Here is a 20,446-nt window from a genome sequence, read left to right as displayed (position 1 = left end):
CGACCACACTACCACAAAATAGAGCATTTTGCCACTATCGACCCTTTAAGGGGAACCCTTGGACTCTGCACACTAACTCTTACTTTGAGATAGTATATACAGAGCCAATTTCCTACAGCACTGTTTTTAAACTGTTTTTACAGCTAATTCTGCATTCTAGTGTATATACTGTGTATGTTACTTACCTCCTAAGGGAGTATAGTCTCTAAGGTATTTTTGGCATCTGTGTCACTAAAGTAAAGTACCTTTATTTTTGTAACGCTCACTATTTTCTTTCATGTGTGTAAGTACTGTGTGACTTCAGGGGGATGTTATGTATTTTGCATGTCTCCTAGATGAGGCTAGGCTGCTCAGCTGCAGCTACCCCTAGACAGCCTGGCTTCTAGACACTGACTACACTTCACTAATAAGGGTTAACTGGTATGATGTGTAAGATCCTTTGGTATCCTCTACAAACCAGGCCAGCCTCATACACAGAATGGTTTAAGCAAGAAAATTATCACTCTCTAAAAGTGGCATTTTCAAACAGACAATTTAAAAACCCACTTTACCATTTTATCACTATACCACTTTACCCAAAAATGTATTTTTAAATTGTGAGTTCCGAGACCCCAAACTCATATCTCCCTCTGCTCCGAAAGGGAAACTGCACTTAAACGTTATTTAAAGGCAGACCCAATGTTAACCTATGAGAGAGATAGGCCTTGGTACAGTGAAAACTGAACTTTTTCACTGCTAGGACATGTGAAACACATCACACCATGTCCTACCTTTAACATACACGGCATCATGTTACCTAAGGCCTACCTTAGGTGTGCTTTACATGTACAAAAAGGGAAGATTTGAGCCTGGCAATTGGGCACACTTGCCAGGTTGAATTGGCAGGGTATGACTGCACACACAGACACTGCAGTGGCAGGTCTGAGACATGATTACAGGGCTACTTATGTGGGTGGCACAACCAGTGCTGCAGGCCCACTAGTAGTATTTGATTTACAGGTCCGGGGCACCTGTACTGCACTTTACTAGGGACTTACTAGTAAATCATATATGCCAATCATGGATAAACCAATCATCAATACAATGTACACAAGAGAGCATTGGCACTTTAGCACTGGTTAGCAGGAGTAAAGTGCCCAGAGTCCTAAAGCCGACAGAAACTAGTCAGAAAAAATAGGAGCAAAACGTTTTGGGGATGATCCTGTAAAAAGGGCCAGGTCCAACATACATTATTCAAGATTTATTAAGCCACGCAGGCCCATGAAAGGTGGCCTTGGATGGCTTTATGAATCTCATTTTTACATTTGTGTCGCTCTTGCACCAAGTTGTGTGGTGCAAGAGTGAAGCAAAGGGAAGCATAAATATGCCCCATGGGTTTAGAAGGCCAATCCACATTCCTAGCTATGCAGAGACTGAGAATTACTGGAAATCCCTACAGCCTGAGATGGGTCTGGGCCCAGGATCCGATGGCTTATACAGGGTAGTAGACTGTAGCAAAAGACCAGGGTGCACCTTTCAAAGAAATAGATGAAGCATCTGCCTGGCTAGCAGAGCAGTGGTGCATTTTTCTTGAGAGCTACTCAGCAATGAATGACAGTTGGAAAGTCTTGAATACTGGCTGCTGGAAAAACAGACATTTGTGGTGAGCAGTGTTAGAGTGCCAGGAGCTGCTACATGCCTGAAACCTTTGCCTAAAACCTGGTACCTACTCAGGGTTTTCTGCTGACTTTTTACATAATTTATGCATCACTCCAAACCTGAAAAGGTAATGATTTATTCACTATTAATTAATTTTCATCTAATTTTTTTTAAATATTACTATTTAATAAAGTGCTAAATATTCTAACAAAGTATATTTATAATGGCTAAATAAATGTAAATTAGATTTTATATGTTTTAAAAAATAATGAATTTTCTTCTAATTCATTGTTAATACAGTTGTAAGTATTTCAACATATTTGTATAGTTAATAACAAAATTAAGTAATGATTACATACAAACAATACCACATTATACCACAATATTTTAGTAGTTGATATTTTTGACTTTACATTACATGTATGTAAATTCAATATTTTTTGGTTGATAATTTGATCATGATAGTTTTGTATTACAATAATTTTATAATCAATATTTTGCTATGGAATTGATACAGAGTTGCCCCAGTGTTTGTGTGGCCTGAGTGTGAAACAATGAAACATATTTGAAAAGTTTTATAATACTCATACGCTGCCCTAGCTCTGGAAAGGCCACTCCTCCCAGAGGTACATATACACTCTCAGGTAATATTGTTGCACACTATCGTAAGACTTTACAAGAGTTAAATAATTTGCAAGTGTACTACAAAGTGCGCAGTCCACTTCATGTGCCACCACTACCACAGGTGAAACCAATGCAATAATGAAGACCGTCCAGTCCAGTGGGCCACCTCATGCCCCCACCGCACATTCAACAAAACCTCCTACCAATCACTGAGCCACTATCACCTGTCCTCAATGTCTCCATCAACTCAGCCACCTTCCTCAACACCTCATCAAGAAACCATCCACAGACCCTGCCAAGCCTGCCAACAGTTATCTCCCTCCTACCAAGGTCTAAGAAAAGCTCAACAACCAGCTTCCCACCAACCATCTCAGCAACCAACAGCTCCTTGAAGCTACACAACCCAGATTCAGGCCCAACCACAATACCAAAACAGCATTGATCAACACAATGGAAGACATCTACAAGATCCTATACAGAGGAGGCATTTTGGCCCTCGTCCTCCAGGACATCTGTGCAGCATTTGGAACAGTCTCACATCCCGTCCTCATCAGATGCCTGATTAAAATCAGCATTTAATTACCTGTTCACTGCTAAATCTGTCACATAGTAATGAACGGAACACAAGCCATCAGCCTGGCAGCTTACTCCTCGGAAATCAGGACCACCAAACGAATTTATGGAGTTTTTCAATGATCATCTCTCACTACTACCCTGTTCAACAATTACAATATCCCGCTAGCTAATATCATCAGTGAACACGACCTTAACGTCCTCTCCTATGCTGATGACATGGAACTCATACCCTCTCCCTTGGACAAGACCACCAGTGCAAGAAACCAATTTATCACCTGCAATTATGAAGTTGCTACCTTGATAAATGACAAATGATTCAAGCTCAACACTGGCAAGACATAAGATTTTATCTTCAATAATAACTTCTCACCATGGTACTCTGAATTCAGACTCGCACCAACCCCCAGTACCCATGTCAGAAACCTTGCAATCATCATCAACAAATAATTGGACATTCCTGCACAAGCCAACAACATCACTGAATCCTGCTTGCACACTCTCAAGCTGCTGAAGAAAATCTTCAAATGGCTATCAAACAACACCAGAATATCCTTCCCTCATACATTCAGCAAAATCAAGCTGGAGTGTGGGAACACCCTTTACACCTGCATCACCAAACAGCCCACCAGGGGATTATAACCATCCAGAACTTGGCAGCTAGTCTCATCATCAATCTCCTACGTAGAACTCACTTCTCACATTTCAGGGAACCCCACTGGTTTCCAATTCACAATTGTGTTCAGTTGAAACTCCTCACTCTAATCTTGAAGATACTACATAATTTAGGACATATCTACCTTCACAGTTGCATCTCGTTACATCAAGCTACCAAACACTCCTCTGAGCATGACTCATTCCACACATTACAATCACATGAAGAACAGTATCGGCTTTCTCTAACATAGCTCCTTGGACATGGAACAAGTCCCACATCATATCAAAGCCTCCTCTTCCCTTCTTGAATTCTGCAAGGAGCTGAATACATGGCTATTCAACTAACATCATGTCCTAGACAAGGCTAGACAATTACACATGCCCAGTGCAAGGATATCCTCACGAGTGTTAGTGCACTTTAAAAAAATACATAACATGACACCACTACAGTGGATGGTAACAGGTGTGGCCATATACTTTGTCCAAGTATTAGAAAGCAATACAATAGGAAGAGTGTGAGTCAAAGGGGTCTGTGATGATGAGAGATTTCTGTTTGTAGGAGATGGATGGCAATTAACAGTTCAGTGCTATTCAGTGTGGGCTACATTTTGAGGTGGAGGTTTGCTACCTAACTGTAAAGCTGTACAGGTGGCTTTGGGACAGGCCATCAAACATCTTTATAGCGTACAGTGTGCACTGAACACTCTGATGTAAAATGAGGGAGGTACAAATCCTTTAGAATGGAGTGTATGGTACCAATTATTCCAGATGCAGTTCAATGCAAGCACAAGGGATACAAAGCACTCAGGCCCATATTTACACTTTTTTTGCGCCGCATTTGCGTCACTAAATGTACAAAATACAATAATTATATTGTGTAAGTTTGTGCTGCTTTTGCATCACAAAAAGACGCAAATGCGGTGCAACAAGGTATAAATATGGGCCTCAGTATGGGATACAGGAAGGATGTGAGTGTACTTAGCCTGATGAGCTGGTTAAGAAAGCAATGTTTTCTGCCCCAGGGGCACTTGCCGTGTTGGGGTGAAGGACTAAATCCATCTCAAAGTTGGACCTTGGGGGGCTCAAACAGTGGATGGGTGGCTGTGTTGAAACATGCTGTTTGGGGTAATACAGTGATTGGGAAGTTGTGCACTGACTGTTCATTGGGCTGCGAAGAGAGGATGAAATTACAGTGCAAGAGCCTGCACCAGCGAGCCTTGAGGAGTGGATACCTGACTGTGCAACAACGTGCTTCAAGGGAGCCTCAAAGTGTGGATGGGTGACTAGACAGACACCTGCTCCAGGAAGACCCACAGCATGGTTGGGTAGTGGCGTCTGTCCCTGTTGATGGAGTAGTCATGCAAGAACTCGCCCAGGGACCTATCAGAATAGATGGGCGGCTGTGCAGAGTGTGCTGAAGGGACCTAACATGATCTTGTTCCAAGGGGCCTAGAAGAGTTCATGTGCTGATGTGCAGAAGCCTGCTCAAGGGCTCTGCTAGGTGGATGGGTGACTGTGAAGAAGTTTGCTCCAGCGGGGGCTGATGAGTGTAAACTTGACTTCCCCGTGGACCTAGCAGAGTGAATGGCCTGATGATGCAGGAGCCTGTTCCATTTAGGCGATGCTTCTATAATCCGTGGTCTCACTGGGTAATAGTTGAGGCTTTGAATAAAAGTGCTCCAGCCTCACTCATTTCTTCCAAGAACTGTGCCTCTCTCATGTTTCTTATGCTTGTTCTTTCTTATCATCACTGGTTATCACTTTTTCATTATCACTGGTTAGATTTTCACCTTGGTCACTTGCTTACACAGGAAAGTGATGCTAAATCTACTTACTGGACTTCTTCACAACTTTCATGCAAGAGGATCCAGAGGAGCAGTTGGCGACAGTCCCACATGCTGCCCGGTTCAGCGACAACGAGCAGGAATAGCACTTCAAAGAATTAGCTGAAAAGGACAAACCATCAGCACATTAGTATCGGTTTGCTGGTTTTCATTACTGTCTCCTTGGGAGAGACCAAGTGGAAGTACTTTCTTGCAAAGCTGTATTACACATATAGTCGAAAAAGTATAAATTATTACAATTATTTTTAGGTGAAACCAGCTTGGCCACATCCATGTAGGCCCTCCTGCTGGAGTCTGTCCTTTTTGGTCTCTGTCATTAATGTCAGCACTGATAATGTCTCAAATTACATCAGTGATGAGAGATGCTGGATTTACACATGTGGTCAGTGCCTTGAAACCCTCACGGGTATGTAGCGGGCTTTAAAAAATTAATTGATTGAATGATTGATATAATGTAAATAGCATAAAATGTAGAGGGAAGTGTGGTTCTACATGTTGAATGGTCTATGGTGCAGTGTTTATAAATCAGTAAAGTTGAGGGTACAACTAGAAATCCATGTTAAAGAAGGTAAAGGTTGGGCACACCGGATGCAGGTTGAAAAGGCATGTTTCAAAGTAGGTTGTGAATTGAAGCCAAAGCCTGTTGCTAAAGAACTGTGGGAAAAGTCAAAGCTTCTGATGGCAATAGATGATCCCCCTGTTGATCTTGGGGCCTGTGCCCATGCTAAGTAGTTGTAATATAGTGCGATAGACAAAGTCTATCAAACACGGATTTTTATAATGAGTGGCGGCTTACATCAGGACATTGCAAATCACTTTTAGGCATTGCAGATTGTTGTATTATTTAGAATGTAGGAGTGAGCCCCTTACAGGTATTTCCCAAACTGTCGGCTGCAAGCCAATTTTTGGTGGGTTGCAAAAGTCCAGGCACTAAGCTAAGACTTCATTAATTCTACATGCTGTGCTCCACAAGAGAGAGGTCAAATGTCACGCTACGATTTCTGACAAATTAGTCCTTATTTTGACACATTGACTGTTTTTACAAACTTCTCACAATATAGTGAGAGAAAGAAAAGTAAATGTTGCCAGAAATGTGAAATGAAAAGCTGCAGGAACTCATTTTGTGACACACAATACAATATGAATACCTGCAAATAAACTGTACACATTCAGCAGTCAGGAAAGCAAAAATAAAGCACATTATGTTTTGTAATTCTGAAGTGTGATGGAAACAAAGATTTTTAATAGAATCAAAACAAGCGAAGGCACCTTATTTGTTGATACGCACATGATAAGCAGCAAATGAATCCTGATTTCCATACACTTTATTTGCTTGCAATATAGTTTTATCAGTAAAAGTGTATGCAAATGTAATGGCCTTTTCAGTAGAAAATGTTCTTCCGATAAATGTCTGCGTTACCACACAAGCGCCAGTAACAAACCACCCACCTCAAGACCATAAAAACGAAATGAGTTATAAACGTTTGTTGTTCTAAAAACTGGCATATGGTTGTGAACGTTTGGGAAGCTCTAGTGCACTGTATTTTAGAAAACTACACAGAATTGTCCATAAGAACTGATAAAAGTGTTTCATCAGTGATAAATGCAATCCTTTTGCCTAAAACTGAATTTCTGTGTTTTTTGGCTTTTAAATGTTAGCTTTTTTCTCATACCTTTTCAGTAAATGTATTTGCTTTTTTTAACTGACGCTTAACTCTCATTGACATAACAGCACTTAAACGTTTGTTTTTTTAGTGAATATCCGGGGTATTTTTTAGTCATAGTTAAACCCAACCCCGTCAGACAAACCGCAGTGAATACCCCTGCAGTGCACAGCGTTTCACCATGTGCAGGCGGGGTCTGGTCTCCAGCAAGGCCCTGCAACTCACCCACTCTTGGCAGCTAACCACCACTGGGTGCGCCCTCTGTCTCTGCAGATGGAGGGTTGGCATCTAGCCAGGGCCTAATCCAAACCCACTTGTTAGGACAAGCCAATCACCTACTGTGCAAACCCGTGGGCGTGGCCATGCACAGTGGGGGCGTGGCTGCGGGGCGTGGCCTTTGTCTGAAGAAGTAAAGGCACTTCATGACCAGCAAGAACCCCTGATTTCATGTGCAGCTCACGCCACCAAGAAGCGAATTTGACAGTGTTAAGGTATATAGTCATAAACTAGCAACACTTTGGACACCTTCTGTATTTTTCTTGACAAGTAAGCATATTTGTAAGGTTATTTTTCCTGTGAAAATGCACAATACTCCTCCTCCCTCATTGCTTCTTACTTCTCCTGGTGAACCTCCTCTTCCGTGGTCTACATAGAAGAGGTCTTTGCAGGACATGTAAAGGTTTGTGTCCCACTGTCTTGGCTGAGAAGAAAGCTTCACTTCTTCACTGTCTGGGCACCGAACGTCAAAGGGTTTTTGAGAGCTTGTTTGACTTGATGATAAAAAGACTCAATCACGGCCAGTCTCAATGAAGATGAAGTTTGCATCAAGAAATTAGATTATGAATTATCTTCTGATGCTGGTGACCGTCCTCGAAAAATATAATTCTGGTGAATGGGTACAGAGAGATGATGACTAGAGGAATATGTGACTGTGTTACGCAAGTGATGCTTTCTCATTAAATTAAAGAGAGAATGTGGAACTAGGTCATGTTAAGGTATACATCTGGTACAATCAGAGATGAACAATTTCTCAAAGATTAGCCAATTAATATAGTTTGCTACAACTCTCAAACAGACTGAACATCCCTAGGCACGCGCTAAGGCACCGCACAAAGATAAAACTATGCAGCAATCATCCAGGCATTAGACACCAACATGAAACTTCTTTCTGAAATGTAAAACCTTCTAAAATGTGAGGGTGTCTGCTACAGGTGTGGAGATCCAGGTCACAACAGATTGCCCTGCCATGAAGAGTCTCTGCAAGTTATGTGGGAAAAGAGGGCACTGTATGCTGTAGGAGTAATAAAACCAGAAACTGGGGTCATGTTGTTTCCTCTGAGCTGAGTTGTATTGCAAGTAAGGGAAACTGTTAGTGATGTTGGGTTCTTTAAGTGTGAACACCCCATTGAACGTGAACCAAAATTGACTGAGGTCAAAATCCGCACATGCAGGAAATGGAGGTGGGGTCATATTGCTGAAACAGCAGTTTGAATGCTGGGAACAAAGACGGACAGGGAGGTGAGAGACATAATGAAAAATTACTTGGAAGAGTAGTTGGAGGCAAAATGTACAGAGAGGGAAATTTGAGGTAAGAAAGAAGAAACTAAGAAGGGAACAGTATGAATCAAAAAAGGAAACAAGGAAATAGGGAAATTATTTATATACACTGAAAAACACAATCTCCATGATTTTTTATGGAATAAACACCAATAATTATAAAATTTCTGAAAATATTGGAATACACTAACAATAAACCTACAGAATTTACAATCATTAAAAACTGTTAACAGGAAATAGACCCCATCACTTATTTAGCATATAGCAATATTACGAGTCAGTGATAACAGCTATACAGTCTCTAGTAGGAAAGGCAATGGCTCCAGGCCATGAACAGTTACAAGGGCACAATGGACACGTGTCGCGTGCCATAGCTTAATAGGACGGGGACTGAAATGAGGATATTGATGGAAACACAGGCCGCCAACTGAGAGTAGAGCAGGCCAAACATTTATAAGAAAGGTTTCCCCGGTCCATGTGATGTGTGACTTTGAGAATGTAGGGCAACTCTAGCAAATCAAAAGCCATCTGATTGTCAGAAGCTAATGTTGCTGCTGGAAGATCTATTTCTAGATGGTGCATTGTTGTTAGTTTGCAAAAATTAAATAGAATTGATGGACACAGAACTAAGCCATCTGGGGCACAGGAGGCTGCAATCCCTTGCAAAGCCATCTGGATATCGCTACTCATGATTAAGGAATGACTGCAACTCTTGGACGGGGACTGAGACTCAAGAGCTGACCCGGGTCGCGCTATATTGCCCGTCTTATGGAAACTGTGGCCCGTATTTATACTTTTTGACGCAAAACTGCGCTAACGCAGTTTTGCGTCAAAAAAATTAGCGCCGGCTAACGCCATTCTGAAGCGCCATGCGGGCGTCGTATTTATTCAATGACGTTAGCCGGCGTTAGCCGCCGGCGCTGCCTGGTGTGCGTGAAAAAAAACTACGTACACCAGACAGCGCCGGCGTAGGGGAATATGGAGATTGGGCGTCAAAAAATGGGGCAAGTCAGGCTGAGGCAAAATTTTCGCCTCAACCCGATTTGCGTCATTTTTTACGACGCCCAACCCCCATTGAAATGACTCCTGTCTTAGCAAAGACAGGAGTCATGCCCCCCTGCCCAATGGCCATGCCCAGGGGACTTATGTCCCCTGGGCATGGTCATTGGGCATAGTGGCATGTAGGGGGGCACAAATCAGGCCCCCCTATGCCACAAAAAAAAATATATATATATACTTACCTGAACTTACCTTAATGTCCCTGGGGTGGGTCCCTCCATCCTTGGGCGTCCTCCTGGGGTGGGCAAGGGTGGCAGGGGGTTTCCCTGGGGGAATGGGAGGGCACCTGTGGGCTCATTCCGAGCCCACAGGTCCTTTAACGCCTGCCCTGACCCAGGCGTTAAAAAACGGCGCTAACGCAGGTACACGTCATTTTTTTTGACCCACCCACTCCCGGGCGTCATTTTTGCCCGGGAGTATAAATACGACGCATATGCATCGGAGTCATTTTTCTAGACGGGAACGCCTACCTTGCATTTCATTAACGCAAGGAAGGTGTTCACGCTAAAAAATTACGCAAACTCCATCAACTTTGATGCTAGACACGTCTAACGCCAAAGTATAAATATGGAGTTAGTTTTGCGTCGAATTTGCGTCGAAAAAAACAACGCAAATTCGGCGCAAACGGAGTATAAATATGCCCCTGTATATTTATTTGTGGTGTGCTGTATTGCACTTTATGTCAGTAGATATATACATCTCTTGTTATGAAAGTAAGTATTGAACTGGACAATCGTTTAATGGGGTTTCTGGATGTATTTTGAGTTGTGAGCAGGTGTTCACACTACTCCTATCAACTCCCTGAGAAGCCTTGCTCAAACTATGCTGCTCTTGAGAATCAGATTTATTAAGATCTAGTGGTTTGTGTTTAATAGCATTAGTGGCTTGTCTGCTATGAATGTTTCTAGAGATTGCTAATAAGATCTAGTGGTCTTTCTTTAATAGTATTAGCGGCTTGTCTCGTATGAATTATTTTGGAGGTTTTAGTAGGGTCTAGTGGTCTATCTTTAATAGCATTAGTGACCTGTCAGATGTGAATCTTTCTTGAGGTGTTTATAGGATCTAGTGGTTTAATAGCTTTAGTGGCCTGTCTGATAAGACTTTTTGTAGAGGTTTTAATAAGATCTAGTGGTCTGTATTTAATAGCATTAGTGGCCTGTCTGATGTAAAATTGTCTGGTGGTTTTAAAAGAATCTAGTGGCCTTTGTTTAATAGCATTTGTTGGCTGTCAGATGTGAATATTTCTTGAGGTTTTTGTAGGATCTAATGGTCTTTGTTTAATTGCATTAGTGGCCTGTCCGATGTGAATGTTTCTGGAGGTTTTAGTATGGTCTAGTGGTCTGTCTTTAATAGCATTAGTGGCCTGTCTAATGTGAATTGTTTTGGCGGTTTTAGTAGGATTCAGTGGTCTGTCTGTAATAGCATTGTTGGCCTATCTGATGTGATTTCTTCTGGAGGTTTTATTAGGATCCAGTGGTCTTTGTTTAATAGCATTAGTGGCCTGCCTGATGTGGAATTGTCTGGAGGTTTTAATAGGATTTAGGATAGGGTCTGCGTTTAACAGCATTTGTGAACTGTCAGATGTGAATCTTTCTTGAGGTGTTTATAGGATCTAGTGGTCTTTGTTTTAATAGCTTTAGTGGCCTGTCTGATAAGAATTTGTCTGGAGGTTTTAGTAGGGTCTAGTGGTCTGTCTTTAATAGCATTAGTGGCCTGTCTGATAAGACTTTTTGTAGAGGATTTAATAAGATTTAGTGGTCTGTATTTAATAGCATTAGTGACCTGTCTGATGTAAAATTGTCTGGTGGTTTTAAAATAATCTAGTGGTCTTTGTTTAATAGCATTTGTTGGCTGTCAGATGTGATTTTTCTTGAGGTGTTTATAGGATCTAGTGGCCTTTGTTTGATAGCATTAGTGGCCTGTCTGATGTGAAGTTTTCAGGAGGTTTCAGTAGGGTCTAGTGGTCTGTCTTTAATAGCATTAGTGGCCTGTCTGGTGTGAACTTTTCTGGACGTTTTAATAGGATCTAGTGGTCTATGTTTAATAGCATTAGTGGCCTCTCCGATGTGAATCTTTCTGGAGACGTGCCTGCCTTGATGAGAACAATAATGACCACTTCACATTTTGATATTGTGAGTATATCTGTAGTAGTGTTTTCTCATACATTCTTAAGGAGTGTTGTATCAGTAAGTCTGCACACTGTTTATCAAATTCAAATGTGAACTTGTACAGCCCAGGAGCCCTGCCACTGGCTAAGGATTGCATTGTTTTTATATGTCTTCTTCAGTTACAGGATTGTTCAGAAGTTCTCTTATGTGACCTTTGACACATATAAGCATTACATTGTTGAAGTTCTCTGCTAGTACATGGGCACCCTTGGCTGTGTAAAGATTTGAGAAATAGGTTGCAAATGTGTTTAGGACTTCTGAAGAGTAGCAGTTGTTATGGTCACAAAATGCCATTGTGTGAGAGACCTGCTGTTGATGTTGATTTCTTCAGAGTCGTGGCGAATGTTTGGCAGGGTCTCTCATTTTATCCAAATGCCCTTACATTTACTAATCTGCCTTAATAAATGGGGCAGTAATTCTCTGATTTCCCAAAGAGTGTCACTACTACCCAATAACACCGGATTTGAGGAGTTTATTGTCATGCTTGATTTCAAGGTGTGGTAGTCTGTTTTCAAGTATGGGTGTGAAAATCTTGCATAATTTGCTGTAGTGTAATTACTACATAATTACATATAAATACATGAAATGCATCTCCCAATCAAATAATTACTGAACAATCCATATAGGTAAAAATTAAACTAAAACCATTGCTTGAGTGCACTATGTCTGAGAACCAGAATAAGCTGTGTGTCACATGGAGGTAGCAAGTGTGCAGTCAAGTGTACCATGCTAGTATGTATGTGGGCCCACAAATGACAGTCCATAGGGACAGTGTTTGTGGGTAGAGCACATCATGCTGGTTTGTATGTCTGCCTGGTAGAGGTACAATGGGTGAAAGGCAACACACATGTTGTTGTTCAGTGCTAAGGATGTGTGAGTGTCTGTTAGGTATCCAGTGCGTGTGATTCTGTGGGTCTCATGCTGGGAAACCCAAGGCTTGATGGAGGAACATGTAGGGGTAAAGGAACCCCCCAGATAGATTTGTGGATTGCTGCATTTGTGGGAAACATTCTGGAGGAAGGAAGAGGCATGCTTCTCAGTACACATCAAAAGGGGCTGTTTGATTCTGGAGAAAGGTCACTGGTCAAAGGGGTGTAGGAGGCTGGACTGGCCTGTAGTGGGTACCAAGGGGTACTTACACTTTGCACCAGGCCCAGGTATCCCTTATTAGTGTAGAGGGGTGTCTAGCAGCTTAGGCTGATAGAAAAGGTAGCTTAGCAGAGCAGCTTAGGCTGAACTAGGAGACGAGTGAAGCTCCTACAGTACCACTAGTGTCACTTGCACAATATCATAAGAAAACACAATACACAGATATACTAAAAATCAAGGTACTTTATTTGTATGACAATATGCCAAAGTATCTCAGTGAGTACCCTCAGTATGAGGATAGCAAATATACACAAGATATATGTACACAATACCAAAATATGCAGTAATAGCAATAGAAAACAGTGCAAACAATGTATAGTCACAATAGAATGCAATGGGGGCACATAGGGATAGGGGCAACACAAACCATATACTCTAGAAGTGGAATGCGAACCACGAGTGGACCCCAAACCTATGTGACCTTGTAGAGGGTCGCTGGGACTGTAATAAAACAGTGAGGGTTAGAAAAATAGCCCACCCCAAGACCCTGAAAAGTGGGTGCAAAGGGCACCTAAGTTCCCCAAAGAGCACAGAAGTAGTGATAGGGGAATTCTGCAAGGAAGACCAACACCAGCAATGCAACAACGATGGATTTCCTGACAAGAGTACCTGTGGAACAAGGGGACCAAGTTCAAGAGTCACGATCAAGTCGGGAGTGGGCAGATGCCCAGGAAATGCCAGCTGTGGGTGCAAAGAAGCTGCCACCTGATGGTAGAAGCTATGGATTCTGCAAGAACGACAATGGCTAGAAACTTCCCCTTTGGAGGATGGATGTCCCAAATCGTGAAGAGTTGTGCAGAAGTGTTTTCCCGCAGAAATACCGCAAACAAGCCTTGCTACCTGCAAGGGTTGCGGTTAAGGTTTTTGGATGCTGCTGTAGCCCAGGAGGGACCAGGATGTCGCCAATTGCGTGAGGAGACAGAGGGGGCATCCAGCAAGACAAAGAGCCCACTCAGAAGCAAGCAGCACCCGCAGAAGTGCCAGTACAGACACTACAAAGTGGAGTGAATCAGTGCTCACCCGAAGTTGCACAAGAGAGTCCCACGATGCCGGAGGACAACTCAGGAGGTCGTGCAATGCAGGTTAGAGTGCCGGGGACCCAGGCTTGGCTGTGCACAAAGGAAATCCTGGAAGAGTGCACAGGAGCCGGAGTAGCTGCAAAGCACGCAGTTCCCAGCAATGCAGTCTAGTGTGGGGAGGCAAGGACTTACCTCCACCAAACTTGGACTGAAGAGTCACTGGACTGTGGCAGTCACTTGGACAGAGTTGCTGAGTTCAAGGGACCTCGCTCGTTGTGCTGAGAGGAGACCCAGAGGACCGGTGATGTAGTTCTTTGGTGCCTGTGGTTGCAGGGGGAAGATTCCGTCGACGCACAGGAGATTTCTTCGGAGCTTCTAGTGCAGAGAGGAGGCAGACTACCGCCACAGCATGCACCACTAGGAAAACAGTCGAGAAGGCGGCAGGATCAGCGGTACAAGGTCGCAGTAGTCGTCTTTGCTACTTTGTTGCAGTTTTGCAGGCTTCCAGCGCGGTCAGCAGTCGATTCCTTGGCAGAAGGTGAAGAGAGAGATGCAGAGGAACTCTGATGAGCTCTTGCATTCGTTATCTAAGGAATTCCCCAAAGCAGAGACCTTAAATAGCCAGAAAAGGAGGTTTGGCTACTTAGGAGAGAGGATAGGCTAGCATCACCTGAAGGAGCCTATCAGAAGGAGTCTCTGACGTCACCTGCTGACACTGGCCACTCAGAGCAGTCCAGTGTGCCAGCAGCACCTCTGTTTCCAAGATGGCAGAGGTCTGGAGCACACTGGAGGAGATCTGGGCACCTCCCAGGTTAGGTGCAGGTCAGGGGAGTGGTCACTCCCCTTTCCTTTGTCCAGTTTCGTGCCAGAGCAGGGCTGAGGGATCCTTGAACCGGTGCAGACTGGCTTATGCAGAGATGGGCACCATCTGTGTCCATCAAAGCATTTCCAGAGGCTGGGAGAGGCTACTCCTCCCCAGCCCTGACACCTTTTTCCGAAGGGAGAGGGTGTAACACCCTCTCTCTGAGGAAGTCCTTTGTTCTGCCTTCCTGGGCCAGGCCTGGCTGGACCCCAGGAGGGCAGAAACCTGTCTGAGGGGTTGGCAGCAGCAGCAGCTGCAGTGAAACCCCGGGAAAGGTAGTTTGGCAGTACCTGGGTCTGAGCTAGAGACTCGGGGATCATGGAATTGTCTCCCCAATGCCAGAATGGCATTGGGGTGACAATTCCATGATCTTAGACATGTTACATGGCCATGTTCGGAGTTACCAATGTGACGCTATACATATGTCGTGACATATGTATAGTGCACGCGTGTAATGGTGTCCCCGCACTCACAAAGTCCGGGGAATTTGCCCTGAACAATGTGGGAGCACCTTGGCTAGTGCCAGGGTGCCCACACACTATGTAACTTAGCACCCAACCTTTACCAGGTAAAGGTTAGACATATAGGTGACTTATAAGTTACTTAAGTGCAGTGGTAAATGGCTGTGAAATAACGTGGACGTTATTTCACTCAGGCTGCACTGGCAGGCCTGTGTAAGAACTGTCAGATCTCCCTATGGGTGGCACAAGAAATGTTGCAGCCCATAGGGATCTCCTGGAACCCCAATACCATGGGTACCTCAGTACCATATACTAGGGAATTATAAGGGTGTTCCAGTACGCCAATGTGAATTGGTGAAATTGGTCACTAGCCTGTCAGTGACAATTTGTAAAGAGAGAGCATAACCACTGAGGTTCTGGTTAGCAGAGCCTCAGTGAGACAGTTAGGCATCACACAGGGAACACATACATATAGGTCACAAACTTATGAGCACTGGGGTCCTGACTAGCAGGGTCCCAGTGACACATAACAAACATACTGAAAACATAGGGTTTTCACTATGAGCACTGGGCCCTGGCTAGCAGGATCCCAGTGATACAGTGAAAGCACCTGACATATACTCACAAACAGGCCAAAAGTTGGGGTAACAAGGCTAGAAAGAGGCTACTTTCTCACAAGGGGCCACAGGCAGATTTGAATCCTAAGAGAAGGACTGTGGGCCTTTTCACACCCTTTAATTGACATATAACTAAGGGTGGCATCCATATGTCATCCTCTAGTCACTACCATGGCCTGTGTTTTTGGGATTTGGAGACTCTTAATAGCTGTTATAGGCAGCATTTTAGAGGAAGAGCAAGACAGAGGATTGGGCCCTTGAAAATTGGTAACCCCAAAAACACAAACTTCATATGCAGTGACTTTAAATCATATTTGTGGATGAAAAAGTGTTATAAAAAAGTAGGCTTGAAAATCCCAAATTGTGAAACTGTGGCCCATATTTATACTTTTTTAGCACCAGATTTGTGCCGCTTTTTGATGCAAAAAATTACGCAAATGTGGCTCTAAAAAAGTATAAACATTGGCCTGAATCTGTATATTAGTGCAGGAAAGCTCAACATAAGGTTTTCCAGTTGTGATCAGTACTCTGGACTAGGGGTCTGTTACTCTCTTATGCTGGGTGAGGGGATATCCCGCAGGAGAATCAAGAACACTTTCCTGGAGCCTGCAGCTCCAGCTTTTGCCTGACCCAAGATGAGAGGACCCTGTGAGGAGCAAGAGAGCCTCTGGGGGAGCAAAGTCCATTGGGGATCATGGTGACATGACAGGGTGCCTGCCCTGAACCAGTGTGCAATGAAGAAGTCTGGGAGCACCACGACCTGCTCCCGGAAAGAGAGTGAGCCTTACTGCAAGACAGGAGGAGTGCCATGTACATCTGACATCTCAGCGACAGAGTCCCAAACACCAACATCTGATCAGTTCTAAGTAGTAGGTGCCTTCCCGGGGACTCTGAACCACCACTCTAACAAGCGCAAGTAAGACTGATTGCCAGGCAGTCAGGCCCTGGAGAAGCTTCCTCTGACGAGCGCTCTCTGGAGCAGAAAAGCCATAATGTTTGCAAAGTTGTCATAGAATTTTTAAGACTTGACCACACTAGCTTGGATATCCCCACCTGTGATTGGGGAATGACCACAACTCTTAGAAGGGGAAATGGAACTTAAGAGCTGACCCGGGTAACACTATTTCTCCCATCTTAATAAAACCGTATACATTTTTTGTGATGTGCTGTATTGCACTTTGTGTCAGTAGATATATACTTCTATTGTTATGTAAGTAAGTAGTGAACTGGGCAATCATTAAGAGGGGTTTCTGGATGTATTATGAGTTGTGAGCATGTGTTGACCCTAATCCTATCACCTGCCCGACAAGTCTTGCTCGAACAATGCTACAACTGAAAGTCAGGTGCTGAAGGGTACTTGACCCAGTTACTCAGACCCCATAGTAGGCTGAGCTGCAGGACATCAAGAGTGAAAGGCCTCCCCCACAGTTGGGACCAATAACGCCTACTGGGCAAGTGGCCTCTGAAAGTAGTTTATCATTTGTTCAAATAGTCATTATTAAAATCCTTGGTGTATCAGAAAGCACAGCTTTTGCTTTTTTTCCTTTAACCTTGGGAGGAATGGAGTCATTAGCAATCTCACTCATGATATTGTTAAAATTATTAATGGTATCCTTTGAATCCTGGTTGTTGGCAGAGCAGTGGAGACTGGATGTAAAAAGTTAATTGGGGTGTATAATCTTGTTGGGAAAGGGGTGTCCCTTGCATGGCAGTTGAACATGTTCTACTGCCCTGAGTACCTGGATGCATGCGTATCTGGTATCCTGACTTTTATTTTGTAACTAGTGTCATGCTAATGAAAGCATGTCTACGTAGACCTAGAATGTTCCCTGACTATGTGAGGTCTATATCCAGTGGTCTGGAGGTACAAAACCTGTTCTAATTGTGGTCCCTGTCCTGGTCATAGCATAAAGTAGTAGTGGCACTTTTAGAAGATTAATAATGTGCTAAGAACATGTTAACTGCATCTCCAGTCACTGTTGTTTAAATGTATATCATCTATCCTGTGTGTGTTCCGAGTGTGTGCCTCTGTGTAGCGATTGTAGCACCGGTACAGTGGTGGGATTATATGTGTTAGAGCGTACTGAAGCCAGTGGGATGTACTTTGGGCATGCTTGGTTTGGCATAGCACAATATGGAGGATGAAGACAGCTTCCAAAAGTGTGGAAGTGTGATACATCCATTCTTGTGGCCGGATGGTGGAGATCTACACACTGGTGAAAAATATATGAATACAGAGCTACCTTTACAAATTCCATAAGGACCTTTGTTATAAAGAAGCGTATTTATTTATTTATTTAGTTCTTCCTGAGCAGTGCCATTAGGTTGATGATGAAAGTGAAGGGAGGTATTGCAGTCTCTGTTGGGTAAGTTGAGGAAGTCTCTAAGTCAGGACTGCCTTTTTGTCTTTCCTTGATTACTGATTGATTTGGGCCATTAAAATTCATGTGCAAAAGCTTTACAGTTCAATGTGTTTAGGTTAATTGGTGCTCCAGTTTGGAGACAGCCCAGGGGCTACCACATGTGAGAAGCATTAATTTGTTTGGAAAGCAGTCAAATGACACTAGAAAGGAGAACAGTCCAGAAAAGGTTTGGAGGTTTGAGGCTGTGGATCATCAACTCTTGTCTAGAAAATGTACATAAATTGGGGCCCAAAGTAGACCATTTTGTTCTTTTTCCAAGTCCTCAAACAATAAGGGAAGTATTGCTCTGAAGTATTACTAAAAGACTGCTGTGTGACTAGGACAGGTGTCTCCCACGGATGAGGAGTCCCCAATTGAATTCTGAATTTCCTGCTAGCGGAGCAAAGGGTCTGCGGAAGTGCCCTTAGGTGTGCCTATCTGATGAGAAAGAGAAGGGGGATACATAGCACCATAAGAGGATAGACTGACCTGTGTTGAGGAATGTTCTTCTGGACTCTCACATCTAGGTTCAAACCAGGAACCTCTCTCACCTGCTCAGCCAGATCAAGGCTGCAACTGCCTATTTGACCTAGTCATGGCTGCCACTGAATGCAGCACCATAGACCTGGATAGGAGTGCAAGTACCTTGTGGTGACATCAACCATCAGAGTTGCACCAGCCATAATATGATAACAGTCGCCTGGGTCTGCCTCTGTACACTGCATGCTTGCTTAGACTATTACATTGCAAATGTTGGGTTAGGTAGCTATGTCTATATAAACATGGCCATCCCCAAGCCATGTGGCAGTCTCAAGGTCGCTCCTGCGCACCGCAGCTATCTCATGGTAAGACCTCTGAAGTACCATATACACCCCAATGAGAGCACCATAAACTACTGCATACCTAACACACAATCTTGAGAAAGAAGCATAAAAACTAGAGGACAGAGTTCACTTATGACTCATGGGAGACGTTTGAGACTACACATGTCCCTAATGGATTCCTTTGCCATCACTACTAGGGAGCTGGCCATTAGGGGTTTACCCTGGGTGGATTTGCTCAAACGAGGAAATTTGGGGGTGCATCACCACAAGTGGACAGCATCACCAAAGTCACTGACCTGTACCTTGAATTGAATTGTGCAGTTTTTAATAACATACTGAGTTTAAAACTGCATTGTTTTTCTTAAAAAGTAAGCACTAGAATGGACACTGAAGTTAGTGTATTTTTTGGTTTATTGTTGAGATCTGAGAATATGCACTTCATCCCAGAGAAGCCGTGATTGGCTGCAACACAGTCTTGAGAGTCAAGTGTGGAAGAGGTTTCACTTGGCCCTTTTTATAGAGCCTTTGTAGGACATACCCTAGGAAACCAGGGACAATTGACCGTTACCGCAACTGTTGGAGGCCTACGACTCCCATCTACCCTTTGGCTTCCTGAACAGAGTTTGACAACTCACACCTAGACTTTCCCTTTTTTGGGTGGTTGATAGGTTTTGGATTTGCAGAAGACGTTACTAGGGTAAACAGGTGAGTACTCCTGCCCTGAGTAAGCCATTTCTAACTGATATGCTGAATTTTGTTTGCTCAGGTGGTGAGGCAATCTACCATGTGAACTGAGCCTAGGTCTGTCATGATGATTCCAAGGCCTAGTCTCAGTTGTGTGGCAATGGCATTGTGTACCACCTCGAGGAGTGCACCAAGCATACTCTCCTTACTGACATTCGATTACTGTCAATGTCCTGTGTTGTTGACATTAAGCAGATGGAATCATTACTCTACTTTTATGGATTGATAGTTCTACAAATGTATTTTTCAGAGGTGATGCAGACGACTGGCTCCAGTCATGTAACGTTCTGATTACATGTAGCACCCAGACCCTTGCTTTTTCATACTGTGTGCATGTCAAGTGCTTGCTTGTATGATGTGTTCATGAAGTGCGTATATTAGAACTCCTTTATGCGTGATAATCTGATTTCTGCAACTGGTGGGATTCATTCTGGATGACCCCTGGTTTGATACTAGGAGGCACAGACACAGCTTTTCTAGCCAGTGGGAGTGTACGGCATGTGTCCCTGGACTGAAAAGAGACCTTTATGCTGACAAGGTTGGCATTACAATGTCTATGAGACCCCGCTAGCCGAGGAGTACTG

General features: G+C 43.5%; 1 protein-coding gene across 3 annotated transcripts in view; it reads right to left on the bottom strand.

Annotated features, from left to right (window-relative positions):
- Positions 1–20,446, bottom strand: part of LOC138283061 (uncharacterized) — a 339,327-nt gene that overhangs the window by 298,573 nt on the left and 20,308 nt on the right. For all 3 annotated transcript variants that reach the window (XM_069221204.1, XM_069221203.1, XM_069221205.1), the window contains exon 2: positions 5,328–5,438. In XM_069221204.1, the coding sequence (XP_069077305.1) occupies positions 5,328–5,438 (111 nt within the window). The remainder of the gene's footprint in view (positions 1–5,327; positions 5,439–20,446) is intronic.

The sequence above is a fragment of the Pleurodeles waltl genome, chromosome 2_2 (assembly GCF_031143425.1).
Source record: "Pleurodeles waltl isolate 20211129_DDA chromosome 2_2, aPleWal1.hap1.20221129, whole genome shotgun sequence".
Lineage (NCBI taxonomy): Eukaryota > Metazoa > Chordata > Amphibia > Caudata > Salamandridae > Pleurodeles > Pleurodeles waltl.
This window is presented reverse-complemented; position numbering and strand designations above follow the sequence as displayed.